Source organism: Buceros rhinoceros, unplaced genomic scaffold (assembly GCF_000710305.1).
Source record: "Buceros rhinoceros silvestris isolate BGI_N320 unplaced genomic scaffold, ASM71030v1 scaffold19557, whole genome shotgun sequence".
NCBI lineage: Eukaryota > Metazoa > Chordata > Aves > Bucerotiformes > Bucerotidae > Buceros > Buceros rhinoceros.
The window spans coordinates 13,936-14,515 of NW_010424193.1; the positions used below are offsets into that span (position 1 = coordinate 13,936).

Below are 580 nucleotides of genomic sequence, written 5' to 3' on the forward strand. Positions count from 1 at the left end.
GGAGGTAGGCCCTTTCTGCACTGCGTCAGCCCCGCGTGCCCACGGCAGCCCCACGCGTGGCACATGAACCATGAGTGCCTGTGCTGCTTCTAGAAAAAAGAAAGGGGATGGGTTTTGCCTCTTACTATAAAGATGCTTTCTCTGAATTTAAGCCACGTGGGTGGTTTTTTCTGCTTCTTCCCTCTGCCTTAGAAAGGCTGCTCTTTGGATAAACTCTGTTAAAAGTGAGTGGAAGTGGGAAAATTGATTGCTGATACCATCTGAGGGGTGGGCAGTGACTGGAGCTGGAGACCATGCACTCTCCATCCCATCCTGCCCTTGCCAAGCATCACATCACTCCACACTGTCTTCAGGGTTTGGGGCTTTCTGCCCTCACTGAACTGCAGCAGGGAGAGGAAGAAAAAATAGCAACTGCCATTTCTCCTCCTCCTTTTCTTTTTCCTGCCAGTTAAGGAAACCCCTCATTGAGAGGAAGCGAAGGGAAAGGATTAATAACTGTTTGGACCAGCTGAAGGAGACGGTTGTGGGTGCGTTTCACCTGGATGTAAGTGCTCATTTTTATGCTGCTTTTTGTCCTTTT

At 49.5% G+C, this 580-nt stretch overlaps 1 protein-coding gene across 1 annotated transcript in view; it reads left to right on the forward strand.

Moving 5' to 3' along the window:
* The window catches only part of LOC104497456 (transcription cofactor HES-6-like), a 2,272-nt gene that overhangs the window by 194 nt on the left and 1,498 nt on the right, over positions 1-580 (forward strand). The window contains exon 2 of the mRNA XM_010140708.1: positions 449-544. Within this exon, the coding sequence (XP_010139010.1) occupies positions 449-544 (96 nt within the window). The remainder of the gene's footprint in view (positions 1-448; positions 545-580) is intronic.